Genomic DNA, 14,744 nt, shown 5'->3' on the forward strand with positions numbered 1-14,744 from the left:
CAGGAGGATTGCAAAATCTAGCCCAGCCTGGTCAATTTAGCGAGCCCTTATCTCAAAAAATAGAGGGCTCAGTATGTGGGATGTGGAGTCATATTGCCATTTTGCAGAAGACAGGAGTAGAAAGAAGTCATAAAGGTAAGACAATAGGAAGAATATTTTCAGTTTGCAGTCATACAGCCTAGCCTTAGGTTCAAATCCTCGCCTTTCCTATAACTACCTTTGTGACCTTGAGCAAGTCACGTGATCGCTCTGAGCCTTAATTTCCTTATGTGTAAACAGAAGATAAAATCTACTTCACAGGCTTCTATGAGATAACATGAACTGGCTAAGCTTAGTGCTGTATTCAAAAGTAAATGCTCATTCTCCATCGGTTCTCCCCACTGAGTCACAGAGCTACTTAATAGTTAGATCCTTATGGATACCAAGTCTCTCGTTTGCAAGACGCCGCTTATTTTGTGTGGAAGTTTATGTTGTTTTTGAGCATTTGTCTTTAACAAATGATTCAGATTGGTTTTGATTTTATGTCTTTAAGGTACTAACATGGGATGTGGGGAAAATTACTCCACAAAAGCTCCCCAGTCTTAAAGGACTGGTAAATTTGCAGTCCGGAGCACCCAAACCAGAAGAGAATCCAAGCCTCAACATACAGTTCAAGATCCAGCAGCTTGCTATTTCAGGTGAGGATAAGTTTGGCCTGGGTCTGAGGGTAATTGAGTTGTGCTAGGCTGTATTATTAGAGGAGTAACAGCCATTTCTGCTCTAGAAAGAGCAGCAGGTCGTTTGCCTTTTACACAATGCCATTGCGTCAGAGGACTTTAGGAGCGCCTTATTTCACACAGCATCCCTTACTCCCCACCGTCATTTAAATGCAAAAAGGAGTCCTTCCTATTCACAGAAAGTGGAATTTGCCTTAACAAACATGCTCTGCCCACGTGCACATCTTAACTGAAAGGGTACCCCAAAGTGTAACAATTCATGAATGGTAGAAGGGACACTGGTTAGCGTCAGATTTACACCAGATACTATATTCACATTGGGATAATAATTTGTTTCATTCTTTCTTGACACAGGCTTGAAAGTAAACCGTTTGGACATGTATGGGGAGAAATATAAGCCATTTAAAGGAGTCAAATATGTCACAAAAGCTGGAAAGTTCCAAGTGAGGACATGAGAAGAGGCCAAAATTCCTCAAGATCAGTTTGTTTTCCAAGTGTCATTACAGTTTGTTACTATTAGGTACCAAGTGGGTGGGAATACATACTCTCCTTAAAGCTTTTATGTCTAGCTACACACCACTAACGGAGGTTGCTTAGTAATCTATGTAGGGTTCTTAAAGAACTTTAAGCTAAGGAAACTTTTCTGATGACTTAGCTTATATCTTTTCACTTAGGAAGATTTTGGAGGTGATTTCCTCCAAAGGGGTACCCGCTGGATGCTGGATGCTGTGAAGTAAAGGCAGAAGGCTACAGTGGTAACCTTTCTCCTAAAGCAAGTGAACTGGGCTCATCCAGCAGGAACAGTCTTAATCTGCAGTGTGTCAGGTGCAGCCAAATGTCATACCTTCTGCCCTTAGCCATCCCAAACAGTATCTGTCCTGACAGGAAATTCCCCACCCCAAGAAGTTTACAGAAACTGCCTCTTCAAGTGTTTGCCTTATTCAGCTTTTCACTTGTGCCATTAAGCAAGCACTGTAGCAAGAGCCACCTCCATATGGCCCTGGCAGGGGGCACTGCTGCTCCATGCTCCATCCTCACTGTACTTAGTATTATATTTTTTATAAATCAGATTTTTATGTAAAAGCTCAGATTTTGATTTACAAGGAACTTGCTGCAGTAAATACCATCTCAAGTTTGTGTCACCAGTTTAGCTGTTAGATAGCACAGTAAAAATCATTTGTATCAAAAGGGCAAATGCTTTGTAAAGGTGATAAAAGGGAACACTACTTCTGCCTTTAGGAAGTTATTGCAAGCACAAGTGGTGTGCTTTTAAGCAAATTAAAGTAGTAAAAGAGAAACGTTAGCCATCTTCATGTTTTGTAATGCTTTATCCAGCATCACCAGTCAGCCTAACTGCCTCATGCCCTTGTTCCACAAGAGGAGGAAACTGTATCTGCCCCACTGTCATGAGTTTTTTTTTAAAACTCTTTCTCTTTTTTGTTGTTATTCTTAAAGGACGAAATTTGCCTGCATCCCTTTTTTTTTAGGGGGAACTCTGTTTCATATTGTGTGTGCATATCAAAACCGTAGTAATAGATTTCTTTCTGAAACTGTTGTCAAAACTCTAACTGCAGTACTTAAATGTCTCCATCCTGACAAGTACATGGCAAAACATTAGGTTAAGGCAGGAACAGAATTCATAGCAACATTTATATCATATTGACCATTATGTTTGGAAAGTCAGCCTGTATAGTAAAATCATTTCACTCAGTTCATTGGCTTGGTGTTCCTTACCCAGATACTTTGCTTCATTAGGCATAAGGAAGTAGAGGAAGGCTGAGGGTTATAATCTAGGTGCTTATGGTTCCTATTTCTTCTTGTTCTTAAGCTATTCATTTTTTTTTTCATTGTTCCATTCATTCTTCTCAGCTTACACTTTTTCCCCTTACCTCTTACACTCCTCCCAGTTACTTGTGGTGCGTAAATCCCTTTTTGGGTAGCGTTCTTACCTTTGCTTGCCTTGGGTATTCAATCTGCCTTTCATCCGGTAAGAACAGCTACTTTGCCTGGCTGGGTGGCATATGGGTACAATCCCAACACTTGGGAGGCTAAGTCAGGAGGATTGTAAGTTTGAGACTATCCTGGGCTACATAGCAGGCCTTCATAAAAACAAACAAAAACATAAGGCCACTTTTGCAATTTACTGATTTCTACAGTAATCTCTGATTGGTAGATAAAAGTTCAGATGTTGCCAAGTATTTATTCCCTGTACAGAAGACCCGATTGTCCAGTTCAATCACATTTCTATTTTTAATATCTTACTCGTTAGAGTTCTTCCCTCAAAACAGCAATCAAAAATTGCTTTTCAGCTGGGCATGGTTGCCCATGCCTGTAATCCCAGCACTGGGGAGGCTGAGGCAGAAGGATCACACCACAAGTTAAGGCCAACCTGTGCTACATAGTGAGTTCAAGGCCAGCCTAAATTACATCGTGAGACCCTGTCTCCAAAAAAAAAAAAACAAAAATGCTTTTCTTTCTGTAAAAATCTCTACTCTTGACCATCTGTACCCGCTGTCTAATCTTCTCCCCATGCTGCCTTTTCTTACATCCATATAGAATGTCTGCCAAGAGCCCTTTGCCCCTCGCAACTTCTGCTAAGACATCCAAGTAGGCTGTTTCCTTTTACAGCTAAATTATTATATTTATTAATTTGATAGACTCTAACAAACCCGCTCTCTGGCTCTGGCTATATTGTCAATAAAAAGATGCAAGCAACAAGTGGCTTTTCTTTTTTAAGCTGTTGACTGGGAACATTCTCAGGTGGGCAAGGCTTAGTGTGAGAGAAAGCCGAGTATGATCAGATGTTCTTCTGTGTCTTCACACAAGGTGTGGACGACGTTGCAAAGCACTGCAGCATGCTCCTCTCCTAAATGTCGCGTGTTCACCTGCATTCATACCCTCCTGGCCACAGACTAAGAGCTAAGCGGTGAAAGCTACCTTCCTTAACCACTACCAGTGTACCTATGTGAATACTCAGTAGTATTAGAAGATGTTTCAAGCACTGAGTTCCATCTAATTCAAGAATAGTTTTTTCTAAATTCTTAAGGGAATATATTCTAGCAACAAATAAAATAAATTTTCCCTATGAAGAAATCCCCATCGTTTTATTCAAAAAGCTTTCATGTGATAGGTTCATTCCTTAAATGGTGCTACAGAAGAATGCTTGGAATGTGCTGGTCTTACTGTCCGTAAAGGTATCTGATTTGTCATAATAACTAACTACAATGCAGCAGGAAGGCAGCATCAGTAAACATCCAGTGAGTAACAAAACTGAGGCTCAACTAATTCAGCAGCTTTGGACATTTCCCTTGAATCCAAGAAGGCTGGAATCTGCCTCTGTGGTTGGAAACTTCCTAGATAATGATACTTAATTCTTTCAGATCTAGAAGACCAGGCAAAGATGGCTGAAGTCCTAGCTGTACCCAAGACTACTCCATCCAAATCTATCTTGTGCCTCTGTTTTAGGGCTTCCTCAAGGAAGAATACATCCCCCAAAATTAGTTGCCTGCCTCAAAGCCTTGGTGGGTCCCAGAGAGCCTTACTACTATTCTCTACTAGGTTTTGTAATATAAAGAAGTGGACCTGTGCTACTCCTGTGTATTTAACAAGTTCAACTCTTTAGGGGACAGTAATGGTCACCACTAATAGCTAGAATCTTCTGAGACAAAAGACTTTCATCCAGGGGTGGGCTGCATCATCTGGCTGCTTTCTGCCCATTACCCTTGCCACTTCTACTCCTCCTAGTGTATCATCCCCAAAGTTACCCTTATCACACAGATCCTTGTTAAGTAAACATACTTTACATACTGTTGATTTCTACTGCCAAAACCCTCTTGTAAAAGTTTTTGTTTTTTTTTTGTTTTTTTTTTTTTTTTTTTTTTCTAAAATAATAATACCGATCATTTGGAGCATTATTTATACAAATGCATTTTATTGTTTTCAACAGAACAAAAGAGGCAGAAAATATTTGCATATAACAAATCCTAGCTTATAAATGTTTGTTTTTAGTAGTAAAATCTCAAATCATTCAGGGATTTTTTTGTAATTTTTACTTTATTTTTTACTTCACTGTGTCTTTCATTGCTATAGAGAAAAGTACATCTGACAGAAAATGTGAACCAGTGTCTTAGAACACTGGAAGAACTTGGAAAACAGACATGACTTTCCTTATTTCGTCTAAGTAATCTTCAGTAAAACAAAAGTTGATCTTTGGCATAGATTCATACTTTAAAGGCATTAATATTGCATTTATATCAGGTAAGCAACTATACAAATATGCTAAGGTGAGGGCCTTGAAAATAATCTTTCTTCAGTTAAAGGGAAATACAGGAAGCCTGAGTGTACAGGGCCAACTTAAGACAAGTTTTACACACTTGATGTTGGACTCTAACACACATTAGGGGTGAGAAGGACGCACATTCAGACAAGGGGTCTCCTTTCCTCATCTGCTTCTGGGTTGGTGCAGAAAGTTTTATATGCTAGCAAATGCTTGAACAGTGGTGACAACTGCAAAAATAGAAAAAGCTGCCTTCTCTCTCACTTTGCTGAATAGGAAACTTTCTGTGTTGGTGGTTAAATTTTATGCTTATTACTGTCGTAGCTATACTTAGGAAAGGACATGGGCCTGATTATATATGATTGAAAGAAGGTAGGACTTAGGAGGAGTACTTCCCATCAATTTATCCCCAGCAGCACCCTAATTTAGTCTGCAAATACCCCTGTCCCTTAAGTATCCTTCAGACAGTATGACCTTTCCATTAAATACTCTTAGGTGGAAAGCACTGATTCTTAGGACTCAACTTCAAAAAGATAAGATGAAAAAGGATCTTCTAAAATTATAGATGAAGCCAGGCACAGTGGGACACACCGATAGTCCCAGCTCCTGCGAAGCTGAGGTATGATGATCACTTGAGCTAGGAATTCACAATGAGTCTGGGCAACAGAAGAGACCCCCCTCTCAAACAAAAAATTACAGATGAACACACACCTACACATCTTACTTGGTTTAGGAAAGGTATAGGAGAAGACTACAAAAGCCAGAAGACATGATTTGGTTAAAAATTAAATGCAGCATTTCAGCTCAGAAAGAACAAGTAAGAGCTAAGAATGAACGATAAGGCCTCCACACAGATCTCTGCAGGCAGTGACAAAGCAGGGCCACACCCGGGCCACTTTGCCCCTCCAGCGGCAGAGAGCACCAGGACACACAGTGTGTTTGTGGGGTGTTACCTTGGCAGGCTGAGGCAGAACTCGGGACAGGAGGCTTCCCTAGCACAGACATTGCTCGGGGTCATCATAAGGACAGAATCCTGTGATTCTGTGGTTTCCTCCTGACAGTGAAATTTGGTTTCATACTGTTGAAAACCAGAAAGATTAAATTGGGAAGGGCAAGAAACAGGCTGGGGTTCCCCAAAAGCCACCTTTCTCCGCAGCATCAAAGCTTACTTCTGAAAAGGGCCCAGGTAGCACAACAGCCCAGGGGAGTCGGGCAGGGTCAGCAGCAACAAGGAAAGCCCAAAACAATTTGTAGAGGCACAGTGATTTTCTTAACTGACGTGCTTGGGCCCTGGGTCTTGGGAGCCTGAAGAGGAGCGTGGGGGCTGGTAAAAGGGAGGTAGAGGGGGCAGTGTCCCCAAGGGAACGGGCAGAGTGGGGTGTCTGGCTAGTGTTCACGCGTAGGTTCTGAGCTTATGTGAAGTCCATGGCTAGAGACCCAGTCCTCCTATTGGGACAGAGTGTGCATGAGTATATCTGTGTTCGAGAATAAAGGGTTTATATGGAGATACATTTCAAAGTGTCCATGACAAAGGAATATAATGCTTCGAAGAGGCCCCCATTCCTTCCTGATGCGTGAGGCCAGGTGTAGCTTTTAAACCCCAACATTTCTGGGTCACTCCTGGAACTCATTGTTCTCTTCGGTAGGGGTTTCTGTACCAGCAGGACGTACACGGTGCCTACTGGTACCAGGGTGTCTTTCTGACCCAGCGCAGGGTGAATCCAGCATCTGTTCGAATTTTGATTGAAGCAGCTTCTGCCTCTCGCACCGTTTCCTTCACAGACTGCATGAGGTTCTGGGCATTGTGAACCAGCATCTCTGTAGCCTGTCAGTAAAGGAGAACCTGGGTTACTGCAGTCCCTGAGGCAGTCCTGTCTCCAAAGGAGTTAAGCCAGGAGCAGGCTGTGGTTAACCCCACTGTCATCTGTGGCCTCCATGCTTGCTCGCATTATTGGTGGTTTAGTGGTACAGCCAAAAAGCACCCCAAACTAGACCATCGCTGCGTGTGGACTGTGCTCTCTGAGTATACCCTTTCCTGACACTCAGATGTGTTCCTCCCTCAGGAGTTTTGCTCTGCCTGAAATATTCTTCCCCCAGGGACCCTACAGCTTCCCCACTGTGTCCTTCAGGTCTCTGTTTAACTGTCCCCTTGGTGAGGCCTTCCCATTCATATTCTTATAAATCACAATCTACTTTTCCAAGTTCCAGCCTTACTCATCTCCAGTTCCTTCTCCATTTTTTTCCATAGCCTTCATCATCACTAATTGGGTTTTCTTGTTGTTGTTTTGGTTTTGATTTTTGGCAACAGAATCTCACTTTGTAGCCCAGGCTGGTCTACAACTGGTGGCAATCTTCTGCCTCAGCCTCCTGAGTGCTGGGATTACAGCTGTGCACCACCACACCAGCCATCATCACTAACTGATGTACTACCCATTTTACTTAGATGGTTTGGGAGTTTTTTATCTGTCTCCATACTATGAGGGCAGAAAAAAAAATTTCTTCTTAAACTTTCAAAAGTTTATTTGAAAAAGTAAAAGTGAAGAATAAGGGAGAAACTGGCTATGCAGAGCAGGCTTGGGCTGCATAAAAGGAAAAAGCAAGATAAAATTACACCCTGGAGGACACAGGGTGGGCTACTATGAGGAACACCCCACAGTAAGCCAGGGGCAGATATTTTTGTCAGTTTTGTTCACTGTTGTTTCACAGTGTTTAGAACAGTGTCTGCTACAGAGGAGACATTTTATAAATATTAATGAATGGGAAAAACAAACCTACCAAGCAGCCAACTACCTTATATCATCTAAATTACTGCCTTGTGAATGGTGGTAATCTAAATTAAGTTAATCTTCCAAACATAGAGGACTAGAATCTTGTTGGTATTCTACTCATAGGAAGTCTGAAAAGTTAATGATTCTTTAACTCAATAATTATTTTTGGTTGGTTGGGGTTTTCATTTTGTTTTTTTGAGAGAATGCCTTGCTGTGCAGTTCAGGCTGGGCTTGAACTCACTATGTAGCCCAGACTGGCCATGAACTCACAGCGACGCTCCTGCCCTCGCAGGCGTGTGCCACCATGCTCAGCTGGTTTGGGGTTTTTTGTTGTCTTGCTATTGTGTTCTGTTTTTTGAGAGAAGGTCTCACACTTTTGTAGTTCCGGCTGCCCTCAAACTTGCAACAATCCTGCCCCAGCCTCCTGAGTGCTAGGATTACAGATGTGTGCCACCATGCCTGGCTAACCCAGTAGTTCTTAATTATTTTAGATTCATCGATCCTTTGAGGATTTAATGAAGAATTTAGGATTGAGGATTTAACGATTTTTCTCTCTTCACATGCATAAAATTTATCCATGAAATTTCAGAGGGTTCGAAGCTGGGAGTGGTGGCACACATCTGCACTCCCAGCACCAACAGGCTGAGATGGGGATCACCACAAGTTTGAGTCAAGTCTGTGCTACACAGCAAGTTCCAGGCCTGCCCGGACCACACAGCAAGATCCTGTGTCAAAACAAGCCCAACTTCTGACTTGCAGTCCTGCGTTTTTTCCATTCGTTCACGTTGTCAGTTTGTACCTTTATTAGGTGGAACATGTATATATTCCCAAGCTGCGTTTCTCTTGGTTAACTGTGATTAGGCCTGAGCCTCAGTATTTTCCTTTCTTCCCCATTTTTCCCAACTTTAGGCAGAAGAGCTCACACGGCAGGAAGGCAGCCTAGTGTTCAAACTGCTTAGAGGGCATGGAAGTTAGGGATAACAGTTCCCACAGCTTGGGAGAAGAGGGGGTCAGTGAGACTAAGGTAGAAGCTGCAGTGATAGCACCAAGAATAATGTTTCCCCCACAGTGCCCTAACCTCTGCCTCCTGGTGTACACGTCAAAAGTAACTCGTTTTCTAAATTACTTGAGTCCATCAAGGGGAGGGATTGTGTCCATTATTTTCTTAACCTGTGTAGCTCCTAGTACAGGGCCTCATGCGGGCTCCCTATCTAAGTCTTATCTGGACATTCAGCAAAGATGAACTCTTTCACAGGGGAGCCTGCCAAGGGACAGGAAGATAAGGACAGGAAAGGGTGGTCATGAGGGTTTTCTGAAAAGACCTGGGCCACTATTCCAGGAGAGAGAGAAGACAAACTCTTAAGAAGTGGTTGCTAAAGTACATGCAAGAGGCATCACGTAAGGGAACCCTCCACCATCTTTAATTCTACCTCTGTCAGAAACCCAGAGAAAATCAAGGGAAGCACCTCCTTGAGCAGCATGGGCCTCGCCACCTTTTGTCCCTGAACGTCCTGCACTAGCTGTCCCCTTGAGGCTGGAAATCACCCTGAGGTGGGAAGCAGGCTTTCTCGGCAGCCAGAAAGAGCGGGTGGGAGTGACAGACATTGGAGGCTCGAGAGAGTCCAACCTCTTCCAGGGAGGACAAGAACCGAGTAGGTCCCAGAGCGCCCCGCTGTTACTTCAGACACTTAACCTCCCTACCCCTCTACATCCTTTTTGTAAAATGGTGAAAGCTGCGTAAGAGCTTCACTTCTGGTCCCAAATGTCTGATGCATCTCTCCCACGCAGACTCTCCTCCTACAGCAAGAGTCTTGGCCCATCCAACACACTGAACACTGGACTCAGAGATAAAACATCCCCAGGACCGAATTAAATCAAACAGCACAGAAGCTGCTGGCAGGAAATCCAACGCAGCAGGCACATACCTGCTCAGACTCCTCATCGCTGATGTTGGTGCGGCCCAGCATCGTGGCCTTCACCGTGGACAGGATTTTGAGCTGGGTGCTTATAGTTGGGATCCGCTCACACACCTGAAGAGCAAGTTTAGGTTAGTGTGTGTCCATGCCTGCAGGCTCCTTAAGGGCAGGACATCCGCCCTCTACTGCCAGGGGCCAGCACGCAGAGAGCGCTCATCAACCGGCAAATACACCTGTTTGTCCCGCAGGTCAGTGCAGTCTCTTTGTCTAGAAATGGAAGCATTCAGATTCTTTCATGGGATCAGAATATACACTTTGGGTCCACCCTTCCCCACTATATGTCTCTCTCTGCTACACTTGATCTTAGCCAAAAGGCCGAGAAGCAGTATGTCTCTCTCTGCTCTTTTTCCCTCTCTTGACTGCCTGTTCCTCCACTACATACCCAGCAGTCTCTACTGCTTCTCTCCAGTCTCTCCCACTCAGCCTCCCTCCTCCCTCCTTCCCTCGCGCACGCAGCCTTTCTCCAAGTTCTGTACCTGCAAGAGGTTGGTTCTAATCCGCTTATCTGTACACTGCTTGGCAACCTCCTTGGCCAATCGAGTCACTTCATCTGAGGCCTTGGCGATGTCCTTGGCACACTGGATGAGTGCCCGCTTGGTGCCACTGCCTCCTCTCACCAGCCGAGACATCTCAGCCATCAGCAGAGCCATGCGCTTGGCTGCTGCAATGATGTCATTGCCCTGGAGAGAAGCACAGAGATGGTGTGAGCCGTGCCCACGCTCTGGCCACGCTAAGGACGGACGGAGAAAGACAAGGGAGAAGCCTGCTGCTCCCGCAGCCCTCTGAAAGGGTGAGAAGAAGATTAAAGGACTCTTCTTGAGGGACAGCAATGGAAAAAATGAGAGTGACAGTCAGAGAATCTCCTGATGGAAGAAAAAGAAGATCTGGAGATGAATCTGCAACGGTAACAAGCACTTGGAGCACAACACTGAACAAGCACTTCGGCATCTCCAGGTTAGTTGTGTCAAGGGAAGTGCTGAGGCGCTGGTCAAACAGGCACTGTCACTGCTGTAACGGGGGAGAAGGCAGTAGGGCCAGCTGAAGAGGGGCCGTCCCAGATGGGGGAGCCGCCTCCGCCTGGGTGCAGAGAGCAACCGAGGACTCCAGAATTTAAAATCCCAAGAAACTGTCTTCCACCTGAGAGAAAGGGCAAGCGCGGAGTAGTTTCTGATCTGACTACCCCAGCCCTCCCTCTCCTGCCTCTTGCTTGTCCTTCCAGCCTGAATTTTTCATCCTAATTCATCCTGTCATCCTAATTTTTCACATGTAAAAAGGTCAAGAATCAGTTCCACAGTCCTCTCAGCTAAGTTCGACCTCCCAGTTAAAGGAAGCTTGAGCTAAGAGGATGCTGGGGAAGAATGAGAAAAATAAAAATTCCAAGTCAGGCTGTAAACAGAAGCTCTGCTGTAATGGCAGTTTATCTGAAACTCTCAGGGCTCATAATACAGAAATAGACGTAGGAGTAATTTATTTTATGCCCACAGTAACCTAACGTTACAGCAACTGCAATGCGTAAGACCACCTGGAAGGCCAGGCCCCACTCTTTTTTTCCCCTCATGCGCCGCGTTTCTCTCCAGGACGGTGGGGTGCACACAAGCCGTGACGCCGGGAGGGGTGTGAGGTCTCAGGCAGTGGACTGAGGGCCGAGGACACACAGGTACAGGAAGAAGCCTGAGGGGAGGGGTGTGTTAGATGAAGCCCTCTTCCGACGTAGACCTGGGATCGTTCAGGATTTCATGGCATGGTTAGAAGACAGCACACACCGTCACAAGGTTAGCCATTACCCGTCACTCTTTGCATCCTTTGTTCTTGCAACATGCCACCTTCAAAAGGAGAGAAATGATCCCTCCCCCTCTTCTCCCCTAACTTGGCGTCCGTTCAGTCCTCAAGACCAAAACTCCGCTGCCACCTATCCTGTGGCCTTGAGCACTGCGTGTTCCACTCCCGCCCCCTCCCCCAGGGACACGTGAACAAGCCGCCGGTGAAGCAGTCCCTGTGGCCGGTATCTGCCACACAGCCAAGTGCCAGCAGCAAGTAGTGCTCCCCAGAGGCCCTACTATCTGAAGCTGTTTCTCGCCCTCGTCAACTTGGCTGGAGCCGTCAGTGAGAGGTCAGTAGAGGTCAGGCAAAGCTCAATGGCCAGGCCAGGTGACCTCTTAATAGTCTACCATGGCTCCTGACCTAGAAGTCAGTGAGATGCATCCCCGGCTTTCCAAGAGGCTTAGAGTTCCAACAGTGGCCACAATGTTGGTAAGAAAAGGAATCCTTTCCAAAAGGGACCCCATTTCTCGTCATCCCTCCAACATAAATGCAATCCAATTAATCCAGCAGTAGCAGACCTATCGAACTTGTGAAGCCAGTCCTAACAACAAGGTGCAGACAGACGCCCGCCCTGCTCAGACTCACAGGACCCGCACAGATCACGAGTGATGCAATGTGTCAAGGCTGCACATGGCCGGATGCATGGGGAGCGGCCCCCGCCGGGGTGCTCATCAGTACCTTACTAGACCACTTGGTAGCCTCCCGGTGCAAGGACTGAGCCGCGGCCAGAATGGGCTGGTTGACCGGCTGATTGGATGGCATTAACAGCAGCTCAGGTTCGTAATCGTCTTCCATGTCAGAGGGGACAGAGAACCCAACAGCATCGGCCGCAGCTGCCTCAGCTACAACTCTTATACCCACCTCAGCGGCTGGGACTCCCGGCTTTGTCGAAGGCGAGAAGGACGAGAAACAGGGACAGTGTTAGTAAGAGCAGTAGGACGTGGGAAATGGAGCTTCAGTTGGTTTAGTAACCAAAGCTTGCCTGGGCTGGGAAAGAGCACGGCCTGCTCTCCAGAAGCCGGAAGAACCAAGGTCCACAGCGGGAACGTGGACTCTAGCACCACTCAGCCCCAGCTACCCTGTGACAAATGAAGTGAAGGGACCTGCTCCACTAGCAGGGGGTTTCCGGGGAAATATTCCTATCAAGAAAGTAAGTGGCACTCGTTGTTATACACTTACTTAATTGTAAAATTAAACTTGACAGGAGTAATTCTCATGTTAGGACATTTTTGAGGAGTCAAACAAATAATAGTTAATTACCTTTAAAGGAATCCAGAGGGGGATAGTAAAAGCAGCCACAGAAGCCGCTTTGAATAGAATGAAATGAGTACCCTGGTGGGTCATATGTATGAGTCACTTCTACAATGTCTTGGACACAGGAAGTGACACTCAGCTCTGCAGCTACCAAACACAGGTGATTTCCTTTAAGAATTAAAGAAGTCCCAGACATAATGATGGTATATCGAAGGCGACATACGGGAAACCAGGAGAGAGGCAGGAGAACCAATCATGGTGGGTGAAGAGGGTTTACCAAGTACCCGGCAAGCAGCCAGTCATAAGGAGCCTCCAGAAGACACCTTGTCTCCCCTCCTGTCACAGGGAAAGCCACACATCAGACCAGCTCTCTCTGCCCTCAAAGTCTTCAGAGGCAAAGCTTCCATACTAATTCAGTGTACCCATTGGTCGTACCAACCCAAAAGCTTATCCTTGAGTACACCTTCAATCTTTTTTCATCAGTCTCTCTCAGCCCGAACACCTCACCTAGTTCACAGACTGGATGATGCATGGACCTGGCAGAGGACTGAGGATAAACTTGGAGGAGCCTGAAAAGGAGCCCAAAATGGATGCATACGGAAGAATAGTAACCGCGAAGGAAAGAACATGAATTTAGTACCAGAGGTGGGGATTATAAAAGGGCAGAGAAGGAGATAGAGACCAGGTGCTGAAAACAGGCTGGGATGCAAAGAAAAGAAAAGAAATTGCCTCAGCGAATCCAAACCACTTACATGAAGAATGACCAACTTAGGTTGCTTGCATCAACCATCTGTAACCAAGAGGAAGTAGGAGTTTACACGAAACTTTGAGGCTGCTATCACTCTTGAAACACAAACCTGTCCCCAAGTGACAATGAACTGGAATAACCAAGGGCAGCAAGGGGTTCAAGTACCATCTAAATCCTTTCACCTAAACTTTTCCTCAACCAAGACACCCCCAGTGCTGGAGAAGAGCCCCCTGCTGCTAGGACTCAGAGTGAAACCCTACACAAAGACACATAGGTTGACAAACACACATTCCTGCCCCCACACACACACACACACACTGTTCAAGTAGCTCCTGGCATTACACAATTCAAATTCAGCCTGTCCCTGATTCTCTAAACCTCAGCCAAGGACTTCTGGTCACAAATAGCCGAATGGGGCAAATACGTAGGCCAACACTGTCTGTTCCTTTCAAGTTTTATCTTTATAACACATTTTGTGTTCTACTGCACAATGTATCTGGGTTTATTGTAATGAAATTTAAATTTCCTCTGAGTAAAAGCAATCGTCACAGTCACCTCCACTTCCACACACTCCACAATGGGACTCTGCCGCATGATCCCAGGGGTACGCATGTCCCAGCTGAAGAGATACCACTATAAATAACTCCACAGCGCAGGCCCAGCACCAGTAATATCTCCATTCCTTCTTAAAACCTGGGCTCAAAGCTAATAGTCTGGAAAAACAGGGTTAAAAACTAAAGTCAAAGCCCAAAATTTAAAAAACTCAAGGTCAATTTCCCAGCATGGAAAAGAAGAGGGGTGCACACAGTTCTTGGGGGGTTACATTCCATATAAGAGCCTAAAGACATTCTGGATATGAAAAGAATAAAGGCTAATAGAAAGTGGAAATAAAGATCTACTATTGTATTAGAAACAGTTTAGAACTAAGTAAGAACTACATTTCATTGCATGGTTAGCAATATAATACTTTGCTCTTATCTAGAAAAGCTACCACTCAACTTTTCATCATCTGGGGAAATACAGGCAAAAGTTATTCCTGGGCCATGACTGCCACAGCATCCGTATCGTTACCCAAACCAGTGATATTTACACGCTCAGATTTGCTGAGTTAGAGTCAGCCTGGCACTATCTTGAGCTGAGAAGCTGAGAAAGGACAGAGCACATGGCTTCTAAGACACCAATCTA

The 14,744-nt window shown here is 45.2% G+C and overlaps 2 protein-coding genes across 4 annotated transcripts in view; one reads left to right on the top strand and one right to left on the bottom strand.

The window, feature by feature from the left end:
• Ap3m1 (adaptor-related protein complex 3, mu 1 subunit) overlaps positions 1–2,431 on the top strand; it is a 24,260-nt gene extending 21,829 nt beyond the window's left edge. Inside the window, exons 8-9 of the mRNA XM_005389931.2 lie at positions 533–677; positions 1,071–2,431. Of these exons, the coding sequence (XP_005389988.1) occupies positions 533–677; positions 1,071–1,171 (246 nt within the window). The 3' untranslated portion in view covers positions 1,172–2,431. The remainder of the gene's footprint in view (positions 1–532; positions 678–1,070) is intronic.
• Positions 2,432–4,750: 2,319 nt separating this feature from the next.
• Positions 4,751–14,744, bottom strand: part of Vcl (vinculin) — a 107,256-nt gene continuing 97,262 nt past the window's right edge. For 2 of the 3 annotated variants that reach the window (XM_005389935.2, XM_005389934.2), the window contains exons 19-21: positions 10,213–10,416; positions 9,686–9,790; positions 4,751–6,817 (exon numbers count right to left, since the gene is read on the bottom strand). In XM_005389935.2, coding sequence (XP_005389992.1) covers positions 6,671–6,817; positions 9,686–9,790; positions 10,213–10,416 — 456 coding nt within the window. In that variant the 3' untranslated portion in view covers positions 4,751–6,670. Of the gene's footprint in view, positions 6,818–9,685; positions 9,791–10,212; positions 10,417–12,235; positions 12,440–14,744 lie in introns of all 3 variants that reach the window. The other variant, XM_005389933.2, reaches the window with a different exon arrangement.

Source organism: Chinchilla lanigera, unplaced genomic scaffold (genome assembly GCF_000276665.1).
Source record: "Chinchilla lanigera isolate Chin_1 unplaced genomic scaffold, ChiLan1.0 scaffold00036, whole genome shotgun sequence".
Lineage (NCBI taxonomy): Eukaryota > Metazoa > Chordata > Mammalia > Rodentia > Chinchillidae > Chinchilla > Chinchilla lanigera.